This window comes from Lolium rigidum, chromosome 3 (genome assembly GCF_022539505.1).
Source record: "Lolium rigidum isolate FL_2022 chromosome 3, APGP_CSIRO_Lrig_0.1, whole genome shotgun sequence".
Taxonomy (NCBI): Eukaryota; Viridiplantae; Streptophyta; class Magnoliopsida; order Poales; family Poaceae; genus Lolium; species Lolium rigidum.
In genome coordinates, this window is record NC_061510.1 from 122,977,839 (window position 1) to 122,992,889 (window position 15,051).

At 44.5% G+C, this 15,051-nt stretch overlaps 1 protein-coding gene across 2 annotated transcripts; it reads right to left on the minus strand.

Annotated features, from left to right (window-relative positions):
• Positions 1-392: 392 nt before the first annotated feature.
• Positions 393-8,406, minus strand: LOC124702251 (rab3 GTPase-activating protein catalytic subunit-like). 2 transcript variants are annotated; one of them, XM_047234373.1, is made up of 20 exons: positions 8,352-8,406; positions 8,181-8,244; positions 7,987-8,101; positions 7,820-7,887; positions 7,370-7,467; positions 6,977-7,148; positions 6,255-6,471; positions 5,788-5,914; positions 5,566-5,675; positions 5,377-5,466; positions 5,044-5,172; positions 4,825-4,958; positions 4,206-4,292; positions 4,036-4,128; positions 3,885-3,956; positions 3,641-3,680; positions 3,202-3,428; positions 2,681-2,858; positions 1,735-1,940; positions 393-1,095 (listed from the first exon to the last, which is right to left on the minus strand). In XM_047234373.1, exons 1-20 carry the CDS (start codon positions 8,399-8,401, stop codon positions 799-801), a joined length of 2,574 nt encoding a protein of 857 aa, XP_047090329.1. In that variant the 5' UTR covers positions 8,402-8,406; the 3' UTR covers positions 393-798. The 2 variants fall into 2 exon arrangements, with proteins under 2 accessions (XP_047090329.1, XP_047090328.1); XM_047234372.1 differs by having other exon boundaries at positions 3,202-3,446.
• Between the last annotated feature and the right edge of the window lie 6,645 nt (positions 8,407-15,051).

The window sequence follows — 15,051 nt, forward strand, 5'->3', positions numbered from 1 at the left end:
TCCTAAAGCAGAAACGATAAACCGAGAACCGGCATCTGATATTGTCACTTGCTGTTGAATTAGGCCAGCTATAACTGCTTCATCTACATCTCACCTTACGACAGCTCGGACGAGAATTTCCTCCCTCCTCCGCTCAACCCCGCTTCTGTTTGTAGAGACGCTGCATCGATGCAGGTAAGCCATAGAAATGACAGAAGGCCATGAGGCAATACCACCAGCCATTTGTCTCCTTTGGCCGTTATTTCTAGTACTGGTGTAAAGAAAGTATTACTTAAAACCAAAATCAACTACTGCTAATTAATACATTTATCCAGCAATGATGATGACAATGGCCCTCCACTGCAAAGTTCCACACTTTCACTCAGCTGTAGATTTCATAGATTTCTTTCCTTCAACTTACAAAAAAAGAATGGCAGAAAGCTGAGTAAACAAAACCACCCATGCAAAATGGAGCCGTGTAAATAATGACCTAAAATGGAGCTTGCATCTCCAATCTCCACAGAACATACAAATATTTACTCAGTGCTTGCAGACACAAAAGCCAAGTCGTAAAAATGGTCTGGGCATCTGAATTCTGGTCGCTGGACTGGCCTGCCTCATGTAGATCCCACTGTTTTCGAGGATGACAAGTTGACACCAAAAAAATTGTGTGAACAATGCGTTTGTGCTTAAACGTGCAGCCGCTATTGTCCTGCCAAGGTTTGCTCTTCTGGTACACAGCCATCAGCCCAATACATCTGCAATATCAAAACGCCCAACTCTAATTCCTGTGGTTGCTCTTTTGTATGTACAAGCACCTCAATCCCAGGATGTCACCGATAGAGCAACCCAGAGATCATTAGATGTACCAGATATATACATCCGGCGTGTCTCAATCTGTTCATCTGTACATAGCGGAGTTGGGCTCGAATAGTGACCGTTGCTTAGTTTTTCCAGTACTGAGAAAACAATCTCTCTCTGTATTGGCTCGTGGCCGTTCAAAAGATTTCCCATGCTCAGAACTTTCCTCCATGACTGATTAGCTGTAGGGGGGCGAAACAGGCTTGATACAGCCTCTCTCTCGAGCATCCCCACCTTTTCCTTAGTAGTGAACTCCTAACATAGGAGATTAAAAAGGAAATCAACAAAATGACCATGGAAAAATTGATATAAAAACAAAGGCCAGGTACTGTAAATAGCTTCGTAATAAATTAGATATGGCTCAGGCAATCGAAGCCAGGCCCCATCCCACTGGATTAGTTTGAGACAATATAAAAACAAAGGGACAGCTCACCATTGCACAACATACGCACTTCTATTTGGCTCTGTCGTAATTTATAACGACAATTGGAGGGAATAGGCTAAAGGTAGTAGAGCACCAGCCAACAATACTACGGGAACAACCTAAGTGTTGTACTGACCGATGAACATCTCCTATGAGAATTCCGCTTTCCAATTAAAAAAGGACCTCTGAACTCTTCAAGAGTAAAGTGAGCAAGCACATAAATATATCAATATATATCTGAGCATTTTAGTTCACCAACTCTGTTTCTTAAAATGCCAACAGGTGATAGGTGCGACTAACAAAGGCATTTAGTGTGCAGGATATTTACAGTACAGACTAGCAAATCTAAAAGGGTTCTATTTGATCAGGCACATTAAGCGGACTGAATATGTGAAGCTCCTGCTATCCTACTTCATCATTTGAGAGTCACTATACAATGGTATGCAAATGTCGATAAGAATAGCAGTTACCTTTTCATAACAAATACTTTCCAAGCTGGTTCCCATTTTCGGGAGATAGTAATTGAAGTAGTCAGTAAAAACCGATTGAGCCAGTCTTGGAGCATCTATAAGTTTTCGGTGGATCGATGCAGCAAAAATCAGCAACTTCTCAATGTGCTCAAAAACTTGACAAAGTCGCTTCAAGTCTCCAGCCATATCACTTGTGTCCGAATTTCCTGTCAAAATAACATCAGCTTTTAAGCTGGCAAGAAGATTTTTTTCTTTTTTTTCGAGAAAACGCAAAGGACCTTTGCGTTTCATTTCATTGAAAAGGCAGAGTTTTGTTTACAAGCCTCCTAAAAGGTGGGTTACAACATGAAGAGAGCTAACTTAGTGCACATCCCAGGTGGGTGGCAAGACTACTCGAAGCCCGTTGGCGCCTGCCCGAGCCCAAAGTCTAGCTTCTTCCTTGATCTTGGAGACCAGGGAGTGGACAGAAGGCTGGGTACCCTGGAATATGCAATCGTTTCGATGTTTCCATATCATCCAGGGGGTGAGCAACACGGCAGAGGCGAGGCCTTTGCGAAGCTGCTTGGGAGTTTGCTGTTTAGCTTGCAGCCACCAGTCCATGAGGACACCACTAAGTTAGCTGGCAAGAAGATCCCACTATCCTTGAGGCCCACTGGTAACTAAAAGGTTACCTAGCTTCCAACCTAATCAGTTCGGATATTTATCTGCTAGGGAACTAATAATCCTAGCCAGTTCTTTCCCCCGAATAGTGCCTTCGTTTAATTATTACATCCCATATTTATTTAAACTGATAATTTTGTTGGCCAAATAAAAGGGCACTGGAGTAGAAAGCTCAAAAGATTCAAGTCAGAACTCAGAACAAGGCTTTCTAAATGTCAGGGCCCACAATACAAAACAAAGACAATATGTAAGTCTACAGTTTATGCACAACTGTACAGCAAGGTACCTTGAAGAGATTTTAATGTTGACGCCATTGTAGCATAAAGTTGATCCATTTTAGTCTTCATTAATTTAAAGCCACCATATGTGGTCTTGTTCAGAATGTCAGCTGATGATTTGAAAGCAGTGCAAACCATTTGCTCAAGGAGCTGCTGTGGTCTCAAAGTTTCAAGGTAATGAACCACCTGCATATCACGAATATGCAAAGCTTGGTTAGGAACTAACAAGCTAATAATCTATGAAACTTGTAATCATGTGGAGCGCCATTCTAATTAACTTTCAGGTGATCCAAAACCACTAAATTTCAAGATTCCATCTGGCAACTGAAGATATGCCAATCACTTTCATGAGTTTTGTTATTATTATTATCCTCATTGTAGACTTTTACATACAAACTACTAGTAATTGTATAGTGAACACCCACTTTCTGCCACGAAACCCCCTGCTCTAACCTATTTAGGTCGCACCGTTTGATGTGATGAAGTAATCACTTTTGGTAGGAACTTAGGATAAGAAAGAGCAAACCACCTTTTCTCCTTCTCGAATAGAATCAAGCAGAGATTTCTGTTCAGAGACAGGCAAAGCTGGTGCATCATTCCAGATTTTGCGCCACATATTCCCGTGTTCTGACATACGCTGAGAAAGCCTTCCTTTAGGTGGCCAGGCTGAATTCCCATCACGATTGCCCTCACTCACCCAGTCACCAGGTGAATGCCACCGAATAAAATCTTCAAAGGCAGCATCTGGGTTTGCGGCTTTAAAAGCAGACATGTCTAAGCATGGATTAGAGCTTAATTAGTAACAGGTGAATAAATTCTACAATAATAGGAATGACACGTCTTCTAGAAACAATTATAATTGTTCGTAAAGCACAGGAAGATAAAATTCTTCAAGAGAAAGAAGTAATAATTAGCTAAGTAATGCCTACATGCACAGTTTGAGGAAAGGGGGCATAACTAAACCTTACCAGAAGCTAATATATCCCTTTCCAGTTGACCAGATAAACCCTGCAATAGCAGAGGAATTGCATGATATATTGCACTAATTTTGAGGTAACCGATAAGTACAATACGGAGTAGCTGGCATCAGACCTGAACAAAATGAATATGTTCCTACTGCTGTACTGCATTTACGTATGCTTACAGTATCTATGCAAGAAATGGACCCAAAAAGGACAATAAAGGCATGGTAATGTGAGTTCAAGAACTTACAGCAGCACTGCCAAAAGCCTCGGCTGCATGGAGTCTTTCTTCATGCATATCTTCTGTCATCAAAGGTGCATCCTAAGAAACTAATGGAAAAATAAGGGGGTGTATGCACATCTTGTTGTTAAGTCTGAAGAAAAACGATGCTAAGCAGAACCTGAGTATACGGAATATGCATTTCCTGAAATGTATTAATGAGCATCAGTGAAGGGACAATGCCTGCAGATCCTTTACGAATTTTGTTAGGTGCCTGTTCTTCAGTAGAAATGTTAGTATCAAATCTTTTCTCAATTTTAAATGTATTACAAGGGCATGAATACATATTACCATGCTATTTGAAGTCCCTTCTTTATCTGCATGATTAGTAGCCTTCTCATGATTCAACGATTTCTTCCTCTCAATGCATATCGCAAGCTTACAGGGAGCAAAACAAAAGAAAAATTATGTAAGTATGTTGATCTAACGGAAACTGATTATCTACAAAAGGGAGGACCAAGTTTAACATGGAGCAATGTTACAGAATCACAGAACACAAGCGAAAAAACCATGTACATTGAATGAATAGTTTTGCGCAATTGAGCATTTTGCAGAAACGAACAAACATTGCTCGATAGTTTAATGTCAGTCTTTCAGAAGTGAAAGAGGTGACAAAGGATTTTTTTTAGATGAATAAAAGGATGTTGCATTATTAGATCACATTCACAAATGGTGGTTTGCAAAGAGTGTGAAAAAATAATGGGACTAGCTAGTGTCTTATCTTGCTAGCCCTAACCAACAAAATAAATAATCCATGTATATAAAAATAAACTCAACTAACGATTTTACACGATATCAGTGTACACTGGACAGCATATAGAGCAACATTTGCTCACACTCACAGACACAGACTGCTAATTCGTGGAAATGATTCATTGAGTAAGGACTTTAAGGAAATTAGCACAAGTACCATTTGTAGTTTTTGGTGGATCAGACAAGCAGAGAGGTCAATACTAGAAGAGCTTTTCATCCTCGGTAGTTGCTCTGATTCCTCCCAGCACCAACGAATTTCGCGCACAAAATCAATCCATAAGACTGCTATTGCTGACATAACAAACAAGACCATCGTTAATATAGCTCATGAAATTAAAATAATGATCTTATGAAAAAACTAAGCACGAACACAAACCGCGTATATTGCAGTTGCCAAACCACAATGCGTGCAAACAGAACTGAGCAAAGAGGGAATCCGAAGGTGCTCCTTTCAAAGCACGGCCAAATTTACTTTCTGCTTCTACATAATTTGACTTTCCAACCTCTGAAAAACATAAAAATGTAACAGGCATCACATGAAAATTTTACCATGGTATTATGTCTATGAGTTTCAGTTATAGATCTGGTCATGTGCGTAGATTCCTTAATTGCTAGACATTATATACCCAAGATATTTTCTTAATTATGCTCAGTTATATATTGGTTTATCAATGAAATCCGTAGATCAGAAAGGAGCATGGATAAATACCATCATTGAAAATATCTTTCATTACACGATCGACGACAGATGGTGGAGGCACAGCAACAGAAGATTTCGAATTGTCTGGACCTGAATTATCTGCTCTCTAACATGATAAATATAAAATCAGAAACAAAAATCTACAAAAGATAGTTGTCGCTGCTTCAAAAGAACTCTGACTTGCATGAAGTTCTTAACCTGCAACATAATCTTCCAAAAACTGTGCCTCTCCTGACAATTCAAGTGCATTTACTAGAAGATGTAGCTGGGATGCAAACCCAACAAACTTCCCAATAGAATCGTCGACCCTAAAAAAGAATGAACATAAATAAAGGGAATACATCATGAGTTGGAACAATCTATGTATTATGTACAACCGTACGATACTTATATCAAGATGATTTTACAAAAGAATCTTACATATATGGAGACACAACTGGATGTAGAAGCCAACTATCAGCATCAAACGACGAAGCGTTTTCCACCTCAGCCATTTCAAGGCTCTCTTCAAACATCTTCTCTCCCCAAATGGCTGTCAACTCAAAACCTAAGACAACATGCGTTAATTATACATATCTTCTAGTAAGCCAAAATATGAGGTAAACCAAAACCATTTATAGGATAATATACACATATCAGTCAGCTACTAGCAGGAAATATGAAAATTCTGGACAAGGTATACTATTATATTTCAAGTCTTTGTGACAAATTCAACTTTTTCATATTTCTTGGTCCATATTGGGCTTGCTTATAATGGTTGATGTGATCATTATAAATACAATCCGTGTGCAGTTCCCATTATCTATTCTTGAGACTAGTTATTATTAGCAACATTACTGGTAAAAGATTTTACCTCCGGAACGGAGGTAGTATAAGGCTGCAGTTACCTTTAACAGGATCCTCGGCAGAGTACCACTCTGCCCAAGGGCAATCATCATCCCATTGTTTTCTGGGTTGGCTTGCAATGCCATTTTCTGGTATCGACTCAGTAGCTTCAGAATCCAAAGTCTCCTCATGATCATAATCATGTTCAGGAGTTCTGTAGGTAAGCTTCATTGAGAAGTTTACCTTTACCTTTGCTGGAAAATCTGTTGAGGATAGGACCTACAAACAGAACAAATACAGTTTACACGTGCAACATGCAATCCAGGACAACTTTGTGATGATGAAGAGCCATAGACAAACATAGTTGCTGAACAATGGCAACTGTTGTGTTTTAAAGTCCAAAGGTAGAGTTGATAGTGGTGTAGCTGGTGCTTTTTTTTTGTTTTCCATTCATATCTCAACAGTTGTATGTTGCAGCAGCATTGTTTTAGAAAGGTTGTATACTTCTGATTTATAGGGTAAAGCAAGCTTTCCAGAACTCATAAGCTTTAGTACATTATTATATGATCATCTATGTTCAAAGTTGCAACAGAAACTCAATATGAAATCCAAATGACAATGTTGTGATAAACCTCAACAACAGCGGGAAGCATGTGATGAACTTGTTTCTAAGCAACTAACTAGTGATGATAAACTTAGTTAATGAACAGACAAAAAATTTGACAGCAATCCAGTAAAGTCTCATGAAAGATAAAAAGCAATGTAAGTTGCAGGAAACACTCACAAACTTTGACAGAAATAGCTCATGTAAACCCTCCAGATGCATGAGTCGTATTGGGACCTGGCTACCAATTCGATCAGCTTCAAACCTTCGAGTAAAGACTGTTCCCATGTTTTGGATTCCTATATATGCTTTTCGTGAAGGGTCATGCACTGGTACAAATGCTGGCCAATTGCTAAAATTGAAACTCATGTCAGTAAAGTAATATGGCTGCAGCTATTCTAGTAAGTAAGCAATGGCCCGTAAAAGATGCCAACAAGCTCTCATGCATTCTGGACCCCAGTAAAAAGGATGAAGCCATCTCTTTGTAAACACAATGGATAAACTATCTCTTCTAACCATCCAATCGAATAAACTATTCACTGAAATTTTCATAAGTAGTCAAAAGTCACTAACCTGCCACAATTGGACAGAGCAATTGCTACAGAACTCAAAAGCTTAGTTGATTCAGGATCATCAAGAACGACACCGCTGGCACTCAAGGGAGCAATTATCTGAGAGCATATAAGAAGCATAATGAGTTTATTCAGCATATATGTAAACAAGCCTTTGCACATTAGCTGGCCTTCACAGTGCTTGATAGCTTGTTGCAACAGTTTGAAGATGTGGTGGCTACTTATGATGTACTAGATTTAATGGTTTCCAGATTTCATGGACAATTTGATGCAACTTATTTATTCAGAAAAAAGGATCATGTCCGAACAAGGAAACACGCGAAGTTATTTCATATAATACATAAAAGTACAGTGCAAACAGAAATCGACTAATACACCAAACAAAAATGCATGATGTATCTGATCAGTATGGTCGTATCTATATGTATGCCGCAGTAGAGTCAAACCGCACCAGAAACTCATCCACGCCAAAAGATAGTTGTGTGCTATGTGTATCATCATCCCAGTATGAATATTTCCCTACAGAAAGAAGTATTTATAACTGAGTAAAAAGTAATCAAAAAATAGATGATAACATCATAACTTGTTGAAGAAAGTAAACACGTGATCTTGTCTCACCTTTTGGAGATTTCATAAAATGATACTCCATAGAGTAGACTCTTTTCCCATGCTTGAGTTCGCGCTTAACCATGCACAAGTTTTCGAAGGAAAGCACACTCTCCGCACCTTTTTGCTACAAGAATGTGTGTAGTCAACAAATCAAATATATATATCAGACGAAACATCAAATGAGGTCCAGGAAAGCGCAGTACCATCAAGTTCTTCGGGCCGTCTGCTAGCCATTGACGACAAATAGCCTCTATCTCGGATATAAACCTAGATGGCCAAGAGAATATCAAGTGCTGCCATGCTGAATTGGCCCTTTGAGGATGACTTTAAATGGGCTAACTAATAATCACAAAGTTGGGCAGGAACGGCAGTACCTCTCCCATGATGAAGCGATGGTGAAATCATCGAACCGCTCGAGCTGCATAGATGCAGAGAATATTATAAACCGAAAGATAATTAACCACTCAAACATATTCAACAGAAACAGAATGGTAAATCCTAAGATCTACACGCAAGGACAAAAGTAACAGCATCACATCTGAAAAGACAAGATCCTACCAATCTAAATGGATGAGGCCAACAGCACAAAACAAAGCACAGAGGCTACAGTTATCCGTTAGTTACTACATAGGATAGCCGCGAACTGCTTAAGTAACAATCTGCAGAAGGAAACGTCCAAATGCTTACTCCTGCAGAAGTTTACACTCTCATAGGTGACAAATCGACTAGAGCAACTAACCCTTCTCAGTCTGCCAGGCCAATACATTCAATCACCCAACTCTTCACAGCCTTCTCGCAACCGCGTCACATTACCGTATCCAATTATGTGACTACTGAGTCTACCGCGTCACATTACCGTGACCTCACGCAACCAGAGCACCACAACACGTCTGGCACACAAAATTGAACCCCCAACACCAACTGGAAGCTAGGGCACGGGGGCAGCGGATAAGTGCGCACGTTGGAGCGATCAGAAGCGCGCGTGCGGGCGGGCGTACCTCCTCCTCCTCGTCTTCCTCGTCGTCCTCTCCGATCCGGCGGTGCTTGGTGTGGTTGGAGGAGGTGGAGGCCATGGGGGCGCCCTCGGGTGGCGGGGTGGAGAAGGAGGTGGGCGGCGGGGCGGGGTCGCGGGGGAGTCTCCCTGCCTTCGTCGGGAGATCGGTGGGGGGAAGACGAAGTGGAGGTGGAAGGGAGGGTGATGTGCCCATGTCGCGTCGGCCGAAGAGTTCGCGAACTTGGTGGTGCTGCCACCCCGACACTGGTCGCGGTCGCACCAAACCTCTGGGCCTCTTGCTCTATGTATGGACCGGGTATTGGGCCTCAGTAGGAGCAATATGAGCCTTGCGTGTGTGAATGTCAGGTGCAGTCCATGCGGGCCTCCGCTCCAAATTCCCATCTGCTTATCTGCACAAGCCCAGATTGGATGGTCTTTCGCAGTGTGATTTTGGTGAAATCAAATCTACTTTCTGTGATAAAATTAGTAGTCCCTCTCAATCATATTACTTTACTAGTATGGATTGTACCTAGAACTAAAATATGTCTAAATACACATTAGAGGGAGTAACTTCTTATTGTGTACTCCTTTTGTAAAGTCACATAGACTCTTTAAATGTGTGAAATGCATCCATCCACATGCCCGCTAGTCATGCCTTCGAAAATTGTTAAGAACAACTTCTTGACATCGCAAGGGGTGATGGAATATGTGCTCCGGCTAGGTTGGATTAGTAGTGTGGAAGTAGTCTTTGAAGAGTTGATTGTGGTCAGCTTCCCGATTATGCTTGATATTGCCCATGTGTGGCGTCGTCGAGCCCTTGAACTGTGGCCTATGCCTCTCGTTATGCTCATAGATGAGGGCTGCCACGGACATCATCAGTTCGGTATCACTGTTCAACTCATCATCCGGCGATGTTCTTATAGAAATACTCGATCGAGCTACTGACGTTCATCTACATACAACATGAGACAATGGTCATATAATTTTCAGTAGTCAATATGTATGCCGTCGGTATACCTGGACATATCTCGGGCCGGGCCGAGCCAAAAGAAGCCCGACATCTAAAGGTCAGGCCTAGGCCCGGCCCGACAAGATTCACAGAATTCCAGGCCTAAGCCTGGCCCGATGACAAGCCTAAGGCCCGACCCGACGGTCCGACGCTAGTCTTTTGCTAGCGATCTCCACAGAAAAAAAAAATGGATGTTTTTATCATTTACAATAGCAATTAACAGAAATTTACAACATAATAACAAAATGTACAACAGAATAGCGAAGTTTACAACAAATCTTCACATATTATGCCTATGGTGAAGAAGTCTATAAAGCATCGAGGTGCCATTCCATGGATTGGCTCTGCATGTGTATATACAAATATTGCATCTTGCCCATGGTTCTACCTCAACAATGCCACCCTTTGTGGTAGTGATGTCCACTCGGGTGAAGTGCTGCCAAACTGGGGATACTCATTCTCGTTCTCCATCTGCAAAAGAGGTCAAAAAATATTAGATCTGACTAAGAAAGAAAATTTTAGTTTTCGTTCTTGTTCTGCAATCTGCATGTATATATCAACTAATTAATTGTCTATAGCAGAGAAGCAAATCCATCTACATCTGAGAAGGAAATTCATATACAACTGCCACAACAGAGAACCAACCTCTCTGCCTTGACGACGGCGGACGGCGACGTGGAGACGAGATCCCTCTACGGTGAGGGTTCGACGGAGGCGATGAAGGATGCCGACGGCCGCGGGTGAGGAAGGACGTGCGGAAGCCCTCGGTGCGGTGGAGGCCCGATCGTTGCGGCCGTCGTGGGCGAGGTTGGCGGTGCAGCGACCGCGAACGAGGACACAGGTCCTGCGGCCAAGGATGGGATCGAAGGTGCGGCGGGGCTCCACGGGAAGGAGGTGCGGCGGCGCTCCACACAGGCTAGGGTTCTACTGGGAGGCTGGGTCGCTGGCAGGGGATCACGATGTGGTTTGCAGTTGAGAGAATAGCCAAAATACCACACATGAAAACCGAAAGTGCCAAAATACCACACTTGAAAACCAGAGTGCCAAAATACCACTCTTTTCAATTTTTCAATGCCAAAATAGCACTACCGTTTGTTCTTAGAGAAGCTCCATTAGACAAACTGTGAAATTTTTTCTACTTACCAAAACTACCCCTATGGAAAAGGTAAGAGAAGGAAAGGAACCCATCTTTTTTCGAGGAACGACCCGGACGTTTGGAACCTGTCTACGCGCGAGGCTGAAATCGCGTGCGTTAAAGTGTGCTATGTGATTAGCACTTAATATAGCGTGTAGTTAATACTGACAATTTAACTTTTCGTATCTAGTTCAATACATGATGGAATACACAACCGGGTTAGTACAGAGTTATTGCACATACAGAGCGCATGCATGGTTTTGACCCCGTTTTGCCCCCTCGATTATTAATATTTATTCCTGAACAATGAGTGATTGGAACTCTCACGGATTAATCATAATACTAATCAGGTTTATGCGCAAGAAAATAAGAACTCAGATTTGTGCATTGATATTTAAGAGTTCTGTTTAAAAATGAGCTTCATTCTAGAACTAGAAAATGTTCCACATGCGGGGAAACGGGAATGTCACAAAATAATCTCAACAAATCTTATTGAGCTTTTCATGTTCAGGTACCATCAAAAACAGACAAAGAATCTTACATTCAGAGGAAGCGACGAACTACCAGAATTTCGTCCCCATTAATGAATAAAATTTTCTTGCACATTTGTCTTCGAATATTAGCTACAGATTCACAAGATTAAAAAAAATCAAGATATACTGACCCTTGGATCGGGTCATTGGAAAAGGCAGAATCCAAATACAAGTGTAACCGATCATCAAAATCAGCAAAATATGTGACATGAACAAACGGATCTGTGTTCATTAGTATCAGAAATCAGGGGGGAAATGAAAACGAAAACAAAAGAATTATTCCAAGAACTCCAACCTTCTCAGATCTAGTTCTTTGTGCACGGATCTGGAACTGCGGTCATGGCTACACGGAAAGGAACGAACGATGCCGAGTGAGAAGTGGGCGGAGTATCGTCGAGGCTTGACCACGACGTCATCGGCATCGTGGCGCGCGTGCCGGTGAGCTCGAGGGCGCACGCTCGTCTTCCTCCGGTGGCTCTCGTCGATGAGGCCGATGCACGGCTGTTCTTAGGCGCCGCCTCGACTCACCTTGACGACCGCTGCGCCCCGCCGAAGGCCTCTCGCCACCCGAGCTCGAGGTCGAGGTCGCGCGTGCCGGTGAGCACGAGGACGCGTGGGAGGGTGTTGGAGCTCCGCGGAGGACGGTCTGCTTGAGAATGGCTATGGGGAAGAGGGGATGCGGTGGTGGTTGAGCACGGTGAGGAGAAAGAGGTGGGGAAGAAGGCGATGCAGGGATGGCAGGGTATTTAATGCCCATTAGTATAACGTGTGCACGATTAAAGGAATACACATCATATACCTGCACAAATACCTATGTTGAAAAACACGTGGTGCTCTCTCATTGGCTCATTTTCGTCCTCGCGCGTTGCCAGGTTCCGTTTGCTATTTTCGAGGAACCCATCCCCAACCTTTCGTGCCTGTGCAGACTAGAGGCGAGGCGAGGCACAAGTCAAAAAAAGCAGAACGGAGGCGAGCCATGGCGGCGCCGGCTCCAGCGCCTCACTCCCGCACGCCCGGCCGCTAGGGACCCCGCCGACGAGCCACTCCTCCGCCTCGCCGCGACTCTCTCAACCCCGGCCTCCACTCTCCCGTCTTCGGCCGGGAGCCCCCGTGCACACTGCTGCTACCCTAGCGGTCGACGCTCTCTACTCCATACTTGTGGGAGTGCCAATTGCAGCAAAGGAATGGCCAATAGAAATTGGTTGGCTGATAGAGGGAAAGCTGCAATTCAGCATGATGCCACAATGAGCGCAAAGCAGCTTAGAGAAGCTTTACAGAAGGAGTTTGACATTAGCTTCAGTACAGTGATGTTTGGAAAGGGAGAGCTCGTGCATTGGATCAATTGCAAGGTACATACAAGGAGAATTTTTAATTGTTATGGAGTTTTAGAGCTGAATTGCTTGCAGCTAATCCTGGAAGTATATTTGAGATAGACATAAAAACTGCCACCAACAAAAAAGGGGATATTGTGCACTACTTCGATAGGTTGTTCATTGCCTTCAAACCGTGTATTGATGGGTTCTTGGCAGGGTGTAGACCATATTTGGGAGTTGATGCAACTTTTCTAACTGGAAAATACACAGGACAATTGGCTGCTGCAATTGGTGTGGATGGACATAGCTGGATGTTTCCCATAGCATTTGGCATTTTCGAGAAGGAAAATACAGAAAATTGGGTGTGGTTCATGCAACAACTGAAATTGGCCATTGGAGATCCACCGGGGCTTGCCATCCATACCGATGCATGTAAGGGGTTGGAGAATGCTATTTCTAAAGTGTACCCGAATTGTGAACATAGAATGCATGATGCATCTAATGCTTAACTTCAAGAAAAAGTTCAAAGGTGACATACTAGATAATATGTGGCCTGCATCATGGAAATATGAGAGTAAATTACATAAATCTACCACAATTGAGGCAGTGGTAACAAGTCAGTACCATTCTTGGATTTTTTTTGCTAAAAACTACAACTTCAGAGGTAATTCTCAACAGATAGCACAAACACAAGTCTAAGTGCAGTTTAAGGCTTGCGGGCCCACTGTCAGTGCTGGCTAGGCCTAACGGACGTTAGGACGTATTCTCCCGTTAGGGGCATGACAGAGACCATGAGGTATTTTTCCTTTTCTCCTTTGACTTTTCCCTCAGCCGCGAGTGGGGCCGGGCCGGAGGTGCGGCGAGTTGCGCAGGCTCCCCGCTGTCTCCATGACCAGCTCGCTCGAGCTGGACGCCCTCCCCGCTGTGCGCCAGCGCGCCATCCGTCCTTGCTCCAACGCAACACCGAGGGTGGCCAACTTGGCTGCGGCCGCGGCGGGAACTGGCCGGCGGCGCTCACGGACTTGTCCCGCTGCGCGAGGGGAACTGGCCGGCGGCGCGAAGGGAATTGCCCAGCGGCGCGCGGACCTGGCCTGGCGGAGCAAGGGGAACCAGGCCGGCGACGCGCGCGGACCTGGCCGACGGTGCAAGGGAACCAGGCTAGCGGTGCGCGCAGACCTGCCGGCGAGAACACGCCCGCCCCACTGTGCCGCGCCCGGACCCGCCGGCGCGGTCGACCAGACGCTCGCCAAACCAGGTGTCCCCCACGCAAGCCCTCCGTCTAGCGGCCTGTGCTCGCGCTCGTACGACTCGCCCGAAACCGCTGCGCACGCCTACGGCCGCCGTCTACAGGCTCCGCGGCGAGTACGCGCGCCTCAATTTCCGCGGCATCATGGACTGCGCCAGCGATGACGGCTGCCCCGACGTCCTCCAGCAGCTGCGCGACGCCGTCGACGCAAAGTCCAGGCCATCCGCGTGCGCATGGCCCGCAAACGCTCGCGCCAAGCTGCTGCGCGAGGAGAGCAAATAGATCAGCCAAAGCACAGACGCAAAGTTCGTGCCGGCTGCTTGGTTCTAGTTGGTCGCGCTGCGCTCCACCCTCACCGGCCACCCGCAGTCCCCGACGCCCGGGTGCAGCCCGACGGCCAGCTCCCGCCTGGCTCCGGCCGTGCTGCTGCTTGCTATCCGGTGAGGCCATCGTGGAGCGGGGTGGCCGTAACTTATGGCGATGTCGACGACGGCGCACAGCATGCAGACGCCCGGGTCGTGGCAACGGGCTTACTCGGTGACGAAGGTGTCCACGCATGTACCTTGTTTCGGCCGTACGCTCTGCCGTCCTGCCTACCCTGCACCGTGCGTGATGCGGGGTGGCCTTCGGTCACCTCCACACTGATGACCCACAAGTATAGGGGGTGTATCGTAGTATCTTCGATAAGTAAGAATGTCGATCCCAACGAGGAACAGAAGGTGTTGGCAAGCAGTTTCGATGAAGGTTTCACTGTAAATGCTCACAGACAAGTATTCAGTGGGTTTTGATGTAACAGATGAAATAAGTACGAGTAAGTAAAATGCGAGAGAAATAATTGCAGCGA